The sequence below is a fragment of the Polypterus senegalus genome, chromosome 17, assembly GCF_016835505.1.
Source record: "Polypterus senegalus isolate Bchr_013 chromosome 17, ASM1683550v1, whole genome shotgun sequence".
Classification (NCBI taxonomy): Eukaryota; Metazoa; Chordata; class Cladistia; order Polypteriformes; family Polypteridae; genus Polypterus; species Polypterus senegalus.
In genome coordinates, this window is record NC_053170.1 from 78058465 (window position 1) to 78072894 (window position 14430).

The following is a 14430-nucleotide window of genomic DNA, read 5'->3' on the forward strand; positions in this document are numbered from 1 at the left end:
TGGGTGTAGGACTCAGCCAGGGCTGTACTTTGTCTCCTATCCGGTTTGTGATTTATGGACAGGATATCAAGTCTGGGAGGGGAAGGCGGCTTTAGAATTGCATCAGTGCTTTTTCTACATGACATGATCCTGTTAGCTTCATCGGGCAATGAACCCCAGCATGCACTGGGATGATTTGCAACTGAGTGTGAAGAGGCAGGGACTAATTGGAAAATCAGCACCTCCAAATCTGATGTCATGGTCCTCAGTAGATAAAATGTGGACTATCCACTGTGAGGTGGAGGTGAGTTACTGCCTCATGTAAAAAAGTTTAAGTACCTCAGGATCTTGATCACGAGGGAGGGTAAAAGGGATGTTAAAATCAACAGATGGCTGGGGCGGCAAGATTAGCAATGTGGTCACTATACCGATTGGTAGTGATGAAGAAAAAGCTGAGCCAAAAGGCAAAGCTCTCAATTTACCAATTGATCTACATCCCAATCCTTACCTATGGTCTTTAGGTAATGACTGAAAGAAGGAGATCACAGGTACAAGTGGCTGAAATGAGCTTTCTCAGCAGAGTGGCTGGGCTTTCTCTTAGAGATAGGAAGAGAAGCACAAACATCCAAAGAGGCTTGGAGTAAAGACACTGACCCTCCGTATTGAAAAGAGTGAAATAAGGTGGTTCAGACATCTCCCTGTGAAGGTTTTACGGGCACAAATCCCAAGAATAAATTCCAGGCACAAATGGACATGGTAAATGTTTCATTAACTTGTAATGTGGACCAATCCAAAAAGGGACTACATTATAAAATACAGACATCTAGAAGCAGGTAGACTCAAACATACAGTAAGAATTTACACTGGTTCATAGAAAGCATATGGCCTTAAAGGTCTAGAAGTATAAGAATATGTGGTAAGGGAGGAATAGAAACTAACAGCAGAGAAACGAGTCCGGATCTTCTGTGGTACCACCAGCATCTGATCAAAGCACTGTATAAGCACCTGTGATATCTGAATGAAAACATATACCCCAACTTCTCACAAGTCATCCAAGACAAACCCTAAAAAAACCCAATAAGGATACTGAAGTTTCTTATAATGCTCTATGACATTTATGTTAGGTAGACTGCTCAGCGGTGGCTGAATTACAAAAATATATTTTTTTTATAAATGTAAGCTTCTAAATAAAGTGGTGTTAACTGGTACTGTCTTGCTTCCTTCTGCTATATGAGGTCTCAAACCATAAAATACTAATAAGTCACTTTCACAGATACATTGTTTTTTCATTCATGTAGTTTTATATTTTATTGTACCATATCATCACTACAATAATGAATCATCAGATTTCACATCACTAAAATTGCCTCACTCAGACCTAGATATCTTGCCAGCAACACAAAATGATTCCACAGGTGCAATTGCTTTGGTTTAGTCAACTGTAATTAATGGGTTACCGACTCATATATACTTATGGCTCAGAAATTGGTAGTCTTGATAGAAGCAGTCAAAAAGGTTGCACAAAATAACACACAATATGAGTAATGTTTAAAGAAAATTACATTCTTTCATTCTACAATACAATGGCAATTAGAAAAGTACACTTTTGGAAATTAATGTTTTTGCAGTGCTGAAAAGGCGGAACACAAATGCCAGAGATGTTCATTGAAATTATGCAAGTTTACCAGACTCATGCACAATATCACATAAAATATATGACTACAAAAAAAAGAAAATTATATAGAAACAATTTCATCTGTATTGGCAAGTAACCAAACAACAAAACTGATTAAAAGTCTAGATGTGTTAATCTATTTTTAAAATGTCTAGTCTACAAGCACACACCTGAAGATTAGATTCCTTTTAATGTTTGAAACTGCTCTGTTGTATCCATCCAACCCCAGAAATGGAAAATTCAAACAGTTTTCATGTCCTTGAGGAGCTGGATGTTGCCTCTGAAAATTCTAAGGTGGTAAGCAGGCATGAAAAACCAATCCCAGAAAGACAGAGGTTATGAAAGTTGGGGACTCAGTCATTAGATTGAAGTGCAGGTTTGCTCCAAAGACAGACAGAGAGTCTTGCACAGTGTGCTGCCTTCCGGGTGTACAGGGGGGGAACCTCCCTGGATGAGTTGATAGGCTCTTGGCCAGAACAGGGGTGGATCCAGTTGTCATTGTCCATGTTGGAACAAATGAAATACATAATGGTAATCTATCAGTTCTGCAATCCAAATTTAAAGAGTGAGGTGCCAGGCTGAGGACCAGAACTGATAGGCAGTCTTCTCTGAAGTTCTGTCTGTGTCACACACCAGATGAGATGAGACTGAAGATATCAGAAAGCTTAATGTATGCCTCAAATCTTGGTATTGGTTTATGGGACATTGGGACTCCTTTTGGAACAGATGGTACCGGTTCCACCATGACAGGTTACATCTGAACTAGAGGGGAACCAATGTGTTAGGGAAGCATATGAGTAGGTTATTCAAGGATTGTTTAAACTGGGGACGGGTGGGCAGGCCAGGTATAGACCTATACATAAAGGAACACACAACAGTGTAAAAATAAAAATACATAGTAATGTAAATTCTAACACACAACCAAAGACATTTAAAATAACTTGCATTAATGCCAGAAGTATCAGAAATAAAATGGGTGAGTTAAAGTTGTATTTAGCCGAGCATAGTTATGATATTATTTCAATAACAGAAACATCTTTGGTTAAATAACAAGGATCTGGATGAGTATAACATAGATGGATACACTTGTTAAGGAAAGATAGACAGAACAGAAAAACAAGTGGAGTAGCTGTTTATGTCAAAGAAAATTTAAAAACAAGTCTGCTTCAATTGGACGATGAGCCCCCCACATCTTAGTGGGGACATATGGCTTTATCTGAAAAGCATTAGGGAAACAGACCTTATGTTAAGAGTATGTTATAGACCATCTAATGCAGACAGTAATTTCAATGCACATCTTTTTAGTAATATTAAAAAGGCAACTTTACAAGGGAATATTATAGCCGTGGGGGACTTTAACTATTCGAATATTAGCTGGACTAACCTTGCAAACAGCTAAACATAAGAACAGGAATTTTTAGAAGTAATCATTGACTGTTTTTTTTTTTTAATTATTTTAAAGCACCAATGCAGGGAGAAGCCTGTCTAGATTTAGTATTTTGTAATAATCAGGATAGAATTGAGGGTGTACAGGTTATTGAACCAATAGGGTCAAGTTACCATAATATAATACAATTCTCTGTGTTTTGGAAAGGCACGGATGCAAAGACCAAAATTATTAAGTTTAATTTTGCTAGGGAACATTTTGAGCAGATACATCAAAGTTTAAGATGGATGGACTGGGATAATAAGCCTTTAAGTGTGGCAATAGTCGAGTAGCTGTGGAGCAGGTTTGCAAATATTTTACATATAATGCAGGACAGTTGCATTATTACATTTGGAATCAGAAAAAAAAACTTGCAGTGGGTTAATAAAAAGTTGAAAAAGAAGCTGCAAAGTAACAAACAGCTATATAATGTTCATAAGACTGAAAACTTCAATGTGAATTGTAGGTGGTATGAGAGGGTGAGGGTAACCTTTAAGAATATTATTAGGGAAGCTATAAGGCAGTTAAAGAGGAATATAGAAGATAAGGAGAAAGATGACCCAAAGAGATTCTTTCAGTATTTTATTAGCAAAAGAACAGTCAAGAAGGAGGTGAAGTGCATCATGAATAATAAAGGTGAAACTAAAATACAGAAAGTATTAGCAGCAGATACTCCAAACTCTCATTTTTCTAAGGTCTTCACATATGAGGAAGTAGATAACTTCCCAGCATTAAATGGGGAAGTGCTGCTTAGATTAAATAGGCTGAAATCAAATAAATCTCCAGGACCAGATAATATTTACTCTAAAATTCTTAAGAAGGTTAGTGAGTACATATATAAACCCTTGACACATATTTCTAGGAAGTGACTATGTGCACTGGGGAAATTCTGAAGGACTGAAAAATGGCAAATATTATCCTGTTATATGAAAAGGGCGATCAGGCGCATCCAAGTAACTAAAGGGCAGTAAGCACAATGTGCATCACAGGTAAATTAGTGGAAGGAATTATTAAGGAAAAGATTCAAAAGCACACAGCATGAACATAAGTTTTACTGAACACACAGCATGGGTTCAGAAGAGGAATGTTATGTTTTATCAAAACGCTGGAAATCTATGGGGATGTAACAAAAGGATATGATCAAAGTGGAGCATGTGACATTATTTATCTTCACTTTCAGAAAGCATTTGATAAGGTGCCACATGAGAGGTCAGGCATCAAACTAAAAGAAGTGGGAGTTCAGGGAGATGTTTGTAGTTGAGTGCAAAATTAGCTCAGACACAGGTTATGGTGTGAGGAGCACTAACAGAATTGGCTAATGTTAAAAGTGGTGTTCCATAACCTTGAACGCAAAGGCAGCTGCTATTTTTATATATATATATATAAATAAATGATTTGGATAGGAATATATGTAACAAGTTTCAGATAATACCAAGCTAGGTGGATTGGCGGATAATCTAGAATTCATTGAATCATTACAAAGAGGCTTGGACAGCATACATGGCTTGGGCAGATTTTTGGCAGATGAAATTTAATGTAAGAAATAGTAAAGCATTATATGTAGGAAGTAAAAGTGTTAAGTTTGAATACACATTCAAATGCACCTTTTGAGAAGGATTTAGGAGTCATAGTGGACTCGACATTAGCAGCTGCCAGACAGTGTTCAGAAGCCTTAAGAAGGCTAAAGAATGTCTTACATAGTATGGTGTGTAGAGTACAAGTCCAAATAGTTTATGCTGAAGCTTTAAAACATAGTGGTAAGATCTCACCTGGAGTGCTGTGTACAGTGTTGGTCTCCAGGCTGTAAGAAGGACATAGCAGTGCTAGATAAAGTCCAAAGCAAAGGAACTAGGCTGATTCCAGGGCTATAGGGGATGTATAAAGAGGAAAGATTAAAAGAGCAGAGTCTTCTCAGTCTAAAAAAACTATATAAAGGGAGATATGACTGAAGTGTTTAAAATTGTGAAGGGAATTAGTACAGTGGATCGAGACTGTTACTTTTAAAATGAGTTCATCAAGAGTACAGGGACACAGTTGGAAATGTGGTAAGGGTAAATTTTGCACAGACTAATAAAACTAGACTTGGTGTTATTTTAGAAGAATGAAATGGATAGGACTGGTGAGCTTTGTTGGGCTGAATGGCCTGTTCTTGTCTGAGATTGTCCTTATGTTCTAAAGTACAGGTATAGTACAATGGTTACAGACATACCAGAAGTTGTTGGAATTGGTTCACTAAAATTATCCTTCAATGTGGTCTTTTCAGATATTTCAGAGTGTTCATCCACTTTCAATTTAATAGGGACTCCAAATCTCTATATTAATATTATTAATACAGAGTTCACACACAAATCACTTACTCAAAATAGAGGGAATGTCACACGGAAAGTAATACAAGAAATCAGATTTTACTAACACACAGTGAATTACAAGTATCACACCTTTAACATAGAGTTTAAAAATGTCCAACTGGACCTAAGATCATGAACTCTGGCTCACCATATCTGCCCGATATTATGGGTCATTATTTTAGTCAAGTATAAAAACAGTATTTTTTTTTATGGAAAGTTATTGCAGAGTGTAGATAAAGCACCATAAGACATTTACATTTCATTCTTGTAGAAATGAAAATAACTTGAAAAATTATCTTAACATGTAATTCATGCATTATGCTTGAATGTGTTTGATGTGTCTGTATTTTATATTCATAAAATCTAATGTATAATATTTAACAAATCAAGAAAAATTAACTTATGCAGAATTTTGTGGAACTTATTGGAATTAAATTCTGTTCCGTTTTATTCCAATTCCTTTTCCTCTTGAGCTTGGTTTAAAAAAAGCACTGCGTTATTTCACAAATATATTGCCAGCTGCAGTTAGAACATTATGCATGTACATGCTCCAGTCAACTAGTAATAGTTAGTGAGGAAGAGGTTAAGCAATCAACTGATAATAACTGAACAGATGTTCTAAGTAATCCTACATGTGCCGAAGGGAAAACTTATTCCCCTCCAGTTTATTGTCACAGGGATCAAGTGATTACTGCAGCAGCAAAGGGTATATAGCAAAAAGCAAAAATGGTAGACAGTATGCCAGTACTTTGCAAGGCATAAACCCACAACCAATCAAAAAGAAAAGAGTGCAATGCATGCAACCCAGTAACAGAGACATATAAATAAAGTCTTGTTCTGTACTGGACAATCTTCAGTTTTTGAACTGCAGACATTACATGTTAAGTTTTCATTTTTCCACAGTAAACCAGGAATAATTGAATTTAAGGGCCCTAATAAGCAAATTGGTAACATAGACAATTCACATTTAAAATATGTGTCTCTTATACATTCTTTTCATATTGTACTAGTGAATTATAACCTTAGTGCATCTGTTTCAGTTGGTCTACACTTTACTTGCTTCCACTGGGATCAGTCGTTAGAAACATAACTCTAATTTTCACTCGTATGTAGATGACACCTAGTTATACGTTTCTCCAATGTTGTCTTTAATTAGATGTGTTAGTGAGTTTAAAGAGTGGATGGATGAGAACTACTTGTCTTTAAACACAGACAAAAACAGAGAAGTTAATTATTGGAGGGAAAGATGCTGATCGCAACAATATTTCATCATTATTTAACTCCATTGCAACCAACATTAGTTTTACTGAATTAGCCCACAATCTAGCTGTTATCTTTGACTCTAGCATGTCATTTAAAGTGCATATTACAAAACTTAACGATGGTAAATTAAGGCATTTTCTAAATATGCGGGATACTGAAAAATTAAATGAATGCATTTACTCCTAATACTACTACAATGTGGTGTTCACTGGATGTTTCAAACTGTTCTTTATACAGCTTCCATTTAATACAAAATGCTGCTGCAAGAATTATTACAAGATCAAGAAAATACGAAAACGTAAGTCCAGTTCTTATATCCTTACACTGGCTCCTGGTTAAGTTTAGGGCAGATTTCAAAATCCTCCTTTTTAACATATAAAGTTTTAAATAGATAAGGTCTGGCTTATTTATCTGAACTTAAATAACTTACAAACCAAAACATACATTAAGAACTCAGGAAGTAGGTCTGCTTTGGATTCCAAGGATTAGATTTAAAATAACAGTGGAGGTTGAGCTTTTAGTTACAGGGCCCCTAAACTGTGGAATGGTGTGCCTACTATGATAAAAAATGCCCCTTCAGTCTTAGCTTTCAAATCCCAGCTGAATACACACAACTTCAGTTTAGCATATCCTGACTAAAGGTGCTGATTTCCTGTAAATACTGCATCTCTGTTGTTAGTCATTAGCACTAAAACATAAGTAATATGACAGTTATAATTTGCTACTAATCCTCACCTTTTCTGTTTCTCTTCTCAGTACTCAAATGTGGCACTTGCTGCCACTGCCCTACTGCCAAGTTGATTTACCTGCCTAAGGTAAAATCATCTCTGATGGAGGATTGCAGGAATCATCAGGTAGAGGCATCCTTTCATCAGATTGGCTAGCCTAGCTCTGTCTCAGCTGTGGAATGGGTAATAGGGGAAAGCAGCAAATTGTATTATGTAATATCATCTACTATTGAATTCTGCTCTATACTTGTAACATTTTTACTGCACTATTATATTGTATTGAGGATTACTTGTGTTCAGTATATTGTATTGTGTTTACACCATTTTTTGACACCTACTGCACGCCCACCCTATCTGGAAAGAGTTCTCTCTTGAACCGTCTTTCCCAAGGTTTCTTACAATTTTTTTTCCTACAAGGGTTTTATTTTGAGAATTTTTCCTTGTCTTCTTTATAAGTCAAGGCTGTGGGACTGTCAAACGGCAGAGCCTGTTAAAGCCCATTGTGGCACTTCTTGTGTGATTTTAGGCTATACAAAAATAATTTGCATTGTATTGTATAGTTCATTTTCAATTTGTGCATAATCCCTTGGTGTTAGTACTAAACCCCTATATGTGATGAGTATTCTGGATTCAGTTTACGTTTTTAAAGATGTATTCAAGACTATAGCTACTTTATGGAATTGAGTACTGAATACTTTTAAAGTACATCTCAGTATCCGCAGATTCAATCAGCTGTGGATCGAACATACTTTAAAAAAAAAAAGTTTGCATGAATGCATAAGAATAAAGTGATATGTAGGCAATGCCTCCCAGCATTTTACAGATCCCCAGTCTTTCCCCAGCATTCGTTGTTTTAGCATTGTTCGTCTCGCATCTTGTTCATTTGATACTTGTATTGTGTGTGTAACTGGTTAATTACACGTTCAAGCATTTTGGAAATTTGCACTTAACTTTTTCTGATGGTAAGGCTAGTGCTTGCTCACTCCCTCTCCATCTCTGTCTCTTTTGTACTGGAAGCAGCAGCGCTGTAGATGCAAAAGAGTTTGCAACATACTACTTTTGGGCTTTACTTCTCTTTGCTTTTTAGGTGAGCTAAAGTCTTATTAAATTTTGGTCCCTTTACTCAGTTTTCTAAAAATGTTTGCTGTTGAATTATATTTGATTGTGCTTTAAAGACTAGCAGTTAAGTAATTATATGATGTTTTAAGTAGTAGCTCTATAGACACAGAGAAAATGTAAAACCGTTTACGACACACTAATGATTCTGGCTATTCTGTTCGCTTTTTAGCCTGTTGAACCTAACTGCATCTTGAAACAGGCAATAAAGTTAAAAGGGGATATGAACAGTGATCTGTGGTTGACACTATATGACCAGATAAGACATAGTTAAACAAAGCAAAGCATGCTGTCTGGGGTCTGTTCCAGAAAAAGGTGCTAGATAATCCTGGATTTAAATTACGAATCCCAGCCTACTTTAGCATGACTTTACACTAGCCGATTAGAAGGCTCCAGAACACTGAATTTCAGTTAGCTCAAGCAATGCCTGATAGATTGATCCAGATTAACACATATTCACGGCAAAATTTACAAGCCCTTATAAGTCACGCACTGAACAGTTGATCAACCAAGGACTACAAGTCTCAGAAATGGGCAAACGTCATGCCAGCACAGCAAGATGTGATGGTAGCATTGTATGAAGGTTATCGTCACATTTGGTAAAAGAGCAGCCACGAAACTGTATGTATTTTTTTTTGCAGTGAAGCACCTTCAATTGTTTTTACATTATTTATAGGAGAGCTCTGCAAATCTGTACATTTTTTTAAAGCAAGGTATTCTTCACCTAATAATCCCTCTCTTATGAGGGATTCATTGGTGCCATATATAATCACTAGTCATAATCATCTATGCTTTCTTCTTCGCGTTGAACAGTCTCATTTACTATGCAGTTGCAATGTTTATTAAAAGCTGCTACCTGTATTAAGGTTTCATTCTCTCCAAGGACCACTCTCTTCAACAAAATAAGAAAACAATTTTATCCTTTTTCTTTCATCTGTTTTGTTTCCTCTTGCACATTGGTCCATTCCAACACATCATACATGTGTGTTAGCTAAATCTATACTTAAGTGAAACTCCTATTTCCATCATGACAAACTAAGCCAAAATCGTAGTTGACCAAGCACATCTTTGACGTTGGTTATGGACTCAGAGCAGCCTCAAACGTTTTCCCCATTATTTGCTAAAACTTCTTTTAAAAAAAAAAACACACCAGCTTCCCATCTATGGCCAGAACTCCATCGCCACTATGTCTCACTTGTACTTCTTGAAGAAACTATTAGGTTCCTAGTTCCCTTATATAACACTTTATTGTAGTCAATTAACACTTAAACTACTGTTCAGTTAGACTATTAGCAGAAAATATCCATGCTGCAATGCTACAACACTTAATCCTATATAGTTATATTATGCATATTAATGCAGTAATAAAATCAGAAATTGTGCTTTTTTCACAAATTTTATAATATAAGAGATAATTTTAGACAAAATTAACTGTGGATCAAAAAAAAATGTATTAAACATTTTCTGAAGAAAGAAGACATTTAAAGTTAAAACAAAAACAGGAATTAAAATTAAATGGTACTGGAGAATTGTATCAACCTCACTGCCAAAGAGTAAAATAAAACCTGTGACACCTAATTAAATGAAAAGCTGTATTAACCTTTATTTTTAGCAAAACGACTGAATTCATAAACCTTAGAATATAGTACTTGTAATAGTACTTGTCCATCCATCCATTATCCAACCCGCTATATCCTAACTACAGGGTCACGGGGGTCTGCTGGAGCCAATCCCAGCCAACACAGGGCGCAAAGCAGGAAACAAACCCCAGGCAGGGCGCCAGCCCATCGCAGGGTGCTCACAGACACACACACCCCCACACACCAAGCACACACTAGGGACAATTTAGGATCGCCAATGCACCTAACCTGCATGTCTTTGGACTGTGGGAGGAAACCAGAGTACCCGGAGGAAACACACGTAGACACGGGGCGTAATAGTACTTGTAATTTATACAAACGATGTTCTAACAAATTCAGTAAACAACCCACTTTTTCAAAAGAAGCTTCTAAATTGATCTTCCTTATTCACTTTTTGTTCACTAAACATGGTTTATTCCATAATTCTGTTTGTAAAACCTTTAATTATTGATGGGATGAGTTTACTGAAATGAACATTGGGCCTAAAATACAGTAAGGTAGAGTTGCATATATTTCTTTTAAAGAAAGGTTTATAGCGCACTGACAAAGTCAGCAAAGGAGGAAGGCATTTTATACCACCATACAGTAGCTGAAAATTGGTAATATTTTTTGCTCCATTTAATTTAAAATGTTGCTTTGCTTGTTTCACCAGTTGCCTTGGATATATAATGGAACTTTGTATTATCTTGGTTTGCATATTATGCCAATTACATTCCTGTACTGTGCATGGGCTGGCACACAAAATGAAAAAAAAAAATCTAAGTTTTATTCTTAAAGAAAAAAACTTCTTCTCAAGTTTCCTAAGGACACTAGCATGAACAATAAATATGTGTAATAACTGCTACATTAATATATTTAATTTCTGTTTCCAAAGATATCTCTGTTTTTACAAAGAAACTGTACAAAAAACATGTTTTTCTCTTTTGAACTATCAAAATTTCTAGCTGACTTTCTTGTACCAGTCATGTCATTTCTAAAACTCTTGTGACCAGCTTGGAGAGAGGGACCCCCAAAGAGCTTTATATCCCTCAAACTACCTCTAGTTGGCAGACGCCCTTAAGAGATCCTGGTTTTCAGCCAAATGAAGTTTCTGACTGAAACAAAAGTTAAGGAGCCATGTGTTTAAAGTGCATTACATATCTGTTCTTAACTTATAGTAAAGTCTGACTTTGTTTTAATCAATAAATTATAATCAATTCAACCTTTAGTAAAGTCTTAATGTATATTAGTTATTAAATCAAAATAATATTTACTTGAAAAAGGATACATTGAACTACTAAGCTCTTCCAGCTAAAGAAAAAACAAAGAAGGTTAATGTACATTCAGTAGAAAGGCAACTTTATGTATGGAAAAAAGGAACCTTAAGGCCCATTCAGTCAACTTACATTACACAGCAGATGCTCAAGGTTGCGGTCTGAGGCAGACTTTTTTTGGTCATCAGATAACTCCTCCATGTGACTGTCCAAGCTAAAATGCAATCTGGCAAGTTTTTCTTGCATTTCTCTCACATGCTCCAGCTGTTCAAATGAACAGACCTTTCCTAGAATAATAAAAAATAGGACAGAGGTGATTATTTGCTATTTTGATCTGTACAGAAAAAAAATGTACAAGAACTACCTGCAGAATTCAATGAACATGATAGACTCCAGCTTTCCCATGACCATGCCCAGGAAAAGCTGGTTAACAAAATGGATTGTTGAACATTATTATTTAATTCCTTCTCATATAAGGAGGTTGTCATATTCAACAGGCAAAATCATGGTTTCAGGGAGCATTCCTAAACAGAAAAACTGTCAAGATGTCATTTATGCTTGAGTGTAAATAAATAATTAAACCAGTGGTGTTTCTGGAAGAAAAACTGGTGTTGTCATGCGGACCTGGCAGCACTACACTTGCAGAATGAGACAGGCTATCCTGTTTTCAGTTTGTCTTCATGAGCTATTTAGAGTAGATTGGTGAGGAAAAATGGCAAATGTATCCATTTAAAACTCAATCTACAAAACAATAAAATGTGCAGAAAGTGAAAGGTCTGAATACTTTCTAAACATCACTGTATATATACACTACCAGGTGTTTTAGACGATGGCAATTTTTACTGTTTTTACAGAAATTTAAGTAGCTCAACTCCACTGAAAAACCAGAAAGGTACACTGTTAAATGGCAAAAGGTCATGCCAACATGCCAAGTTCATGTTAACAAAAACTGAAAAATAATGTAATTTTCACAATCAATTGTGATTAAGTCATCATATAACAAAACCGTACAAACAGATAAAATTTACAAGTCTATTATTAACATAAGTTTTAATAAATGATTAGACCAGGGGTCCCCTACTCCGGTCCCGGCGGGCCCATGTGGCTGCACGTTTTCATTCTAACCCTTTTCTTAATTAGTGACCTGTTTTTGCTCCTAATTAAGTTCTTTTCAATTAATTTTATTTGACTTGCTCTTGAAGACTCAGATCCCTTAATTGTTTCTTTTTTTCTTAATTAGCAGCCAAACATTAATGAGATACAAAATTACAAAAGCATGACCAGCAAAACTTGACCAACATTGTCAATCACACAATATCTGAAAATAAAGAATGGCAAAGGTCTCAGAAATACTGATCTGCTCAGTTCCTGTAAAAGAAAAATTAACTGCTTGCAAGCTAGTTAGGGTTAATAGCCGACAAAGCAGTTTTGCTATAGCGGCAGGTTATTCATACAGACAGCGCAGTAAGCTGACCTAGGAAAATTTCCAGTTTCTTTAGGAATGCGTCTATTTGACACAGGAAAGATGACCTTTCCTTTTTAGGGTCTATCTGACAAGTGAAAAAAATAAGAACAGATGTCCCATTAGCATAATAAAATCAAATGCTTAAGTAAATTATATTATGTTTTTTGTTATAAATAAGGGGAAGGAGAAGGAAGAAGAAAAAATGTAACTTTGCTCTTGTGCCTTGCAGCGTAGAATCCAGGCACTTCTGTGACTGAAAAAAAATCTAATTGATTGAACTTGTCCTGTCTTCTTCAGGGGGTTTTCTTCCACAGTGCTCTTAGAAAAGAGAAAATCGACAATTTCAGAAATGTATGCTATTGCACAATGAAAGCAGCAATAAGGCACGGAATTAAAGAACGGGTTTAATTAACAACAAGAGTCAGAGCCTAATTAAGCAACTGGTTGGAGTGATATTGGTTAGAGTCTCAGGCCCTGACTTAATTGACACCTATTTGACCCCAAAAAAAAAAAAACTTTGGACTAGGTAACATTAGTCAAGATCATGCACCAACAATTTCATAACGGTTTGTTTGTAACCAGGGAGCATTTCTTCACCAACAAAAAGGAGAGATATACACAGACGGCTGTGAAGTATACTGCACACGATAATTCCTGTTGGAAATCACACTTTCAGTAACTTTTTGGAATCACACAAATAAATTAACAAATGTGCTTGATCACAATGATCTATTCTTGACCTTTTCTCATTCAAAGCTGCAGACTAAACATAAAATATCGTCTCAGTGTATGCTCCGAATGCGGTGAGTGATGTCTCATTTCACATTTTATTTTACGGTTTTTACTCGTGTACCACGTGCCCTCATGTAAAATGAGCACCCTAATTTTTACAAAGAAAAATGCAAAAATCGTTTTGCCCCGTGTACGACGCACGTTGTGATTGTATAGGAAGCGTTTACAGAGAGAGAGAGAGAGAGAGAGAGAGAGAGAGAGCACGAGTGTGCGAGAGAGAAAGCAAGCAAGCGAGCGAGCGAGAGAGCCCATGCAGAAGAAGTAAACATTACAGAATTACATTTCCTCATGTATGACGTGTAACTGATTTTCTAATACGAATTTTTGGGAAAAAATGTGCGCGTGGTACACATGTAAATACGGTATTTTTATTTTATTCTCGTTTCACATTTTATTCGCAGCTTTGCTCTGTGGTTGATGCGACCACTGGCACTGACAAAATTGCAGGGCCTACAGAAGTGCCCAGTTTGTGAATTCTAACAGAACAACATGCAGAGGACAGAAAGATATGGGAGAAGATGATCCATTGTGGCAACCCGTAATGGGAGCAGCCGAAAGAAGAATTATATTATATATATATCTATATATATATAAATAAATATCTAACTATATACATCTATATATATAATTAAATATCTATCTATCTATATATAACTATATATATCTATATATATATATATATATATATATCTCTCTATATATATATATATATCTATATATATCTATATCTATATCTATATATATA

General features: G+C 35.9%; 1 protein-coding gene across 4 annotated transcripts in view; it reads right to left on the reverse strand.

The window, feature by feature from the left end:
• Nucleotides 1–1505: 1505 nt before the first annotated feature.
• The window catches only part of ccdc28b (coiled-coil domain containing 28B), a 33170-nt gene continuing 20245 nt past the window's right edge, over nt 1506–14430 (reverse strand). For 2 of the 4 annotated variants that reach the window (XM_039739518.1, XM_039739517.1), the window contains exons 4-7: nt 11561–11715; nt 11443–11465; nt 11213–11269; nt 1506–2507 (exon numbers count right to left, since the gene is read on the reverse strand). In XM_039739518.1, the coding sequence (XP_039595452.1) occupies nt 11215–11269; nt 11443–11465; nt 11561–11715 (233 nt within the window). In that variant the 3' untranslated portion in view covers nt 1506–2507; nt 11213–11214. The remainder of the gene's footprint in view (nt 2508–11212; nt 11270–11442; nt 11466–11560; nt 11716–14430) is intronic. The other 2 variants (XM_039739519.1, XM_039739520.1) reach the window with 2 other exon arrangements.